General features: G+C 38.1%; 1 protein-coding gene across 7 annotated transcripts in view; it reads left to right on the top strand.

The window, feature by feature from the left end:
* Positions 1-4,383, top strand: part of TFCP2 (transcription factor CP2) — a 66,304-nt gene that overhangs the window by 52,232 nt on the left and 9,689 nt on the right. For all 7 annotated transcript variants that reach the window (XM_017545902.2, XM_037744722.1, XM_017545898.2 and 4 more), the window contains 4 exons: positions 238-348; positions 1,052-1,140; positions 3,751-3,799; positions 4,195-4,288. In XM_017545902.2, the coding sequence (XP_017401391.1) occupies positions 238-348; positions 1,052-1,140; positions 3,751-3,799; positions 4,195-4,288 (343 nt within the window). The remainder of the gene's footprint in view (positions 1-237; positions 349-1,051; positions 1,141-3,750; positions 3,800-4,194; positions 4,289-4,383) is intronic.

The following is a 4,383-nucleotide window of genomic DNA, read 5'->3' as shown; positions in this document are numbered from 1 at the left end:
ACCATGTTGACCAGGATGGTCTCGATCTCTTGACCTCGTGATCCACCCGTCTCAGCCTCCCAAAGTGCTGGGATTACAGGCTTGAGCCACCGCGCCCGGCTTAAAGTGATGTTTCTTACCTTTACATCGCTGCACATATAATTTTGTTTCATATGTGAATATTTAAGTTTTTAGAAGTAATATTGTTGGCTTAAAAGGTGATTACCTGAGTTTAAAACAAAATATTTCTCATTTCAGCCCAAAGGAGCAGACAGAAAGCAAAAAACGGACAGAGAGAAAATGGAGAAACGAACACCTCATGAAAAGGAGAAATATCAACCTTCCTATGAGACGACCATACTCACAGAGGTAACAAGGTTTCTCTTGGTGACAGTTTCAGTTCATAATTTTTAATCTTAAAAGAAAAATTCATCACTTCCAAACTGGTCAAAATTTACTTCTTCTAAGCAATAGTCTCTCTCACTCTGTTTTGGTATTGTTTTTGTTTTTAAAAAAACAAGAGCACAAATCTACTTTTATTTACTTTCCGTTAGTTTAAATCCTTAGGGACACAGTATCACATGGATTCTGTGTCCAGTGGCCTTAGCAGGAAGATTGCTTTAGAATTTGGCATGAACAATGCCAACTGTTTCTGAGTGTCCAAGTTATCTTTCCCCAGATTACTCTGGTTTTGTTTGCTTTGCTGCCAGGAGTCACTATGGTGTTCTTTGCTTTGTCTACATAAGCACATCTCTTGCCCAAATATAATTCAGTTTCATCTTGGGAATAAACCACTTTCAATTTTAAGAAGAACTGTGTGCTGCCTTTGGTTCTGGAGAACCCACTTAAATCCAGCAAAAATGGCCCAGGACCACAGCTTTCTAGACGTATTTCCTTTTAGAAGTCCTATTCCCAGAAGGCCTCTACAGGCTCCAAGATGGCGGAAAGAGAAGCAGTGTTCTCTATTGCTTATGAGGGTCTCTGAGGAATTAAGATTTACTAATCAAGATGTGCTATTCAAGGAGCAATAGGGTCAAATGTGCTTATTATCTAACTTATCCTTTGTTTTTAGTGTTCTCCATGGCCTGAGATCACATATGTCAATAATTCCCCATCACCTGGTTTCAACAGTTCCCATAGCAGTTTTTCTCTTGGGGAAGGGTAAGTCTGGGAAATTAAATTGGCTTATTTGTCCAAAATATATATTCTTTCATTACCTGTTCACAAATAAGATCTTTTTAAATCAATAAGCACATCTATTTGGTCTGTCTTTGATGGATTTCTTTATTCATTGAGATTTGGATTATCTTCAAAAGAGACTGAAAGGGTTTTATATAGCCCTTTCTTCTCCTTGTGTTCTCCCCTCTCTCTCCTCCTTTTCTTTTTTCCCCTACCAGAAAGTAGCATTTATGGTCAATTTTTAGTGGTTCAGGAACTGATGATCTGGGTTTTTTGCTTCTCCCTATGACTGTACATCTGTGGTTATTTCACTTCCTGATCATACTTGCATCAGAGAGTGGTCTTTGGGAACTGGAAACAATTGTACAAATACTAAAATTTGTTTTGTTACTTGTTAGAAATACTTCTAACACTGAATTATTATGAATCTTTGATAACTGGGGAAATAAGTTTGAAGATGATGGCTAAAATGAAGTTTTGGAATTATCTATGGGATACATTTAATCTTGCCTTATTATCTTTTACCATAAGAGATAATTGAAGTTGGTACAGACACCTACTCCAATTTTAAAAAGTAGCTGTATTATGGTCCAAGCATTTAACATGTATCTCACATAACCATGTTGAAACTTGAACTAGTTAGGCCACCAAATGTGTGGACATATTGTTTGGTTGCAATGTTGTGTTTTGGGATTTATTCAGGCTCTATGTCTGACCTACTTTTTAAAGGATTTAATTAAGGTAGCTTAAATATTCAAAACGTAACAAGAATAAAAGTAGGTATTAGTTGTAGAAGGAATACATATAACTAGGGCCCTAAGAAAAGTTAGTTACTAAGTTTGAATACCAAATTTGAATTTTGCAGCTAAGGCTAAAAAAGGAAAAAGATCTTTTTTTTGAAAGAAAAAAATATCTTAACATCCACATGGATGATACATGCTACTTATAGGTAATTCTGAATATTATATAGGGTTTAAGAGTTGTGTTTAAAACTTTTTCTCTTCTCTTTGTTATGTACTTCATACTAGATTAAACTTTTTATTCCACAAAAGTAGGCATGGCTGGGCACAGTGGCTCACACTTGTAATCCCAGCACTTTGGGAGGCCAAGGAGGGTGGATCATGAGGTCAAGAGATAGAGACCGTCTTGGCCAACATGGTGAAAACTTGTCTCTACTAAAATTTAAAAAAAAATTAGCTGGGCATGGTGTTTCGCACCTGTAGTGCCAGTAACTTGGAAGGCTGAGGCAGGAAAATTACTTGAACACCCGGAAGCGGAGCTTGCAATGAGCTGAGATCACTCCATTGCACTCCAGCCTGGTGACAAGGCAAGACTCCGTCTCAAAAAAAAAAGGTAGGCATTAGGGAAGAGGGACAATTCATAGACAACAAACGTATAAAGAAAAACTGAGGCTGGACACAGTGGCTCATGCCTGTAATCCTAGCACTTTGGGAGGCTGAGGCAAGCAGATCACAATGTCAGGAGTTCAAGACCAGCCTGGCCAACATGGCGAAACCCTGTTTGTACTAAAGATACAAAAATTAGCCAGGCATGGTGGTGGGCAGCTCTAATCCCAGCTACTCGGGAGGCTGAGGCAACAGAATCACTTGAAACCAGAAGGCAGAGGTTGCAGTGAGCTGAGATCATGCCACTGCGCTCCAGCCTGAGCAACGAATGAAACTCCATCTCAAAAAGAAAGAAAGAGAGAAAGACTGACTGAGGGTGTGGAGATAACTCTTGGATCACAAATTAGACAGCACTAATTTTTGAAGCTGCTTTAAAAATAATTATTTTTTATTCTAAACGTGTGTGATCATGTTGCATTGCAGAAATTTTCTTCCAATATTTTTCTTGTGTATGTGTGCATATTTATGTATTCCCTACAGTAGTATTGTACTGATAAACTTCTTTATCCTGATATTTTTCATTTTATTTAAAAATTTTTTTCTTAACAATTATTCTTTCACAATTTTTCATCTTAGTAAATTTATGGTTAAATTTCTTTTTTTTTTTTTAGTCTTGCCCTGTCGCCAGGCTGGAGTGCAGTAGTGTGATCTCAGCTCACTGCAACCTCCACCTCTCGAGTTCAAGTGATTCTCCTGCCTCAGCCTCCCTAGTAGTTGGGACTAGAGGTGTGTGCCACCACACCAGCTAATTTTTGTAGTTTTAGTAGAGATGGGGTTTTACCATGTTGGCCAGGATTGTCTCACTGTCCTGACCTCATGATCCTCCCACCTCGGCCTCCCAAAGTGCTGTGATTACAGGCGTGAGCAACTGTACCCATCGGTTAAGTATTTCTTATGCCATAATTTATCTCATCGGTCCCAACTTATTGAAACTTTGATATTTTCTTCAGTTTCCTCAATAATAAAAAATATTGCTAATGACATAATTTCTCCCCCTCCCCATAAAATCTTTAGGTTAAACTAATAGAAAATTAAAGTATTGGGTGGAAGAATAAGAATGTTTTATGAGAGAGCACAGATTTTTTTTTTAATCTCTAGCTTAAGATTTGTTGTAAAGATGAGGAATGAAATAATGAGCCCCAGCATGTGTCATGGACTCATCCTTTCATTTTAAATGTTTCTTTAGAAATGGTTCACCAAACCACCAGCCAGAGCCACCCCCTCCAGTCACAGATGTAAGTCTAAAGTTGAATGTTAGTTACTTGCAATGTCTAGTAATACTTTGAAGACTGTCCAATTCAGTAGAAATGCCCAGCTTTTAGGGAATATTATTCATTCATTCATTAAACAAACATTTATTGAATTTTGGCTATGAACCAGATACTGTGCTAGGGACTAAAGATATGAAACAAGTAATGCAGGACCCTTCCATCTGAGGAGCTTACAGTCTAGTGGGGAAGAGAAGGAAGCTAGAACTCCTTGAGCATCTTGCATGGTTAGAGAAAGAGAAAACAACTTGCACAAACTAGGTCTGAGAATGGGGGTATGTGGGTGTGTTTGGCTATGTGTTACCTAATGGGGTAACAGACAGATCTATTTGATTACCTAAAAAATGCTCTCTCCCTTTCAGAACCTCTTACCAACAACCACACCTCAGGAAGCTCAGCAGTGGTTGCATCGAAATCGTTTTTCTACATTCACAAGACTTTTCACAAACTTCTCAGGTTAAATTTTCTTTTTCTTTTGTTTTCCCCAGCATGAAATTTTCCTTTGCATTCTACGGCCTCCTGATGTCCGTGGAAGAGTTGTGTGTGTATAT

The sequence above is a fragment of the Cebus imitator genome, unplaced genomic scaffold (assembly GCF_001604975.1).
Source record: "Cebus imitator isolate Cc_AM_T3 unplaced genomic scaffold, Cebus_imitator-1.0 Scaffold181, whole genome shotgun sequence".
Lineage (NCBI taxonomy): Eukaryota > Metazoa > Chordata > Mammalia > Primates > Cebidae > Cebus > Cebus imitator.
This window is presented reverse-complemented; position numbering and strand designations above follow the sequence as displayed.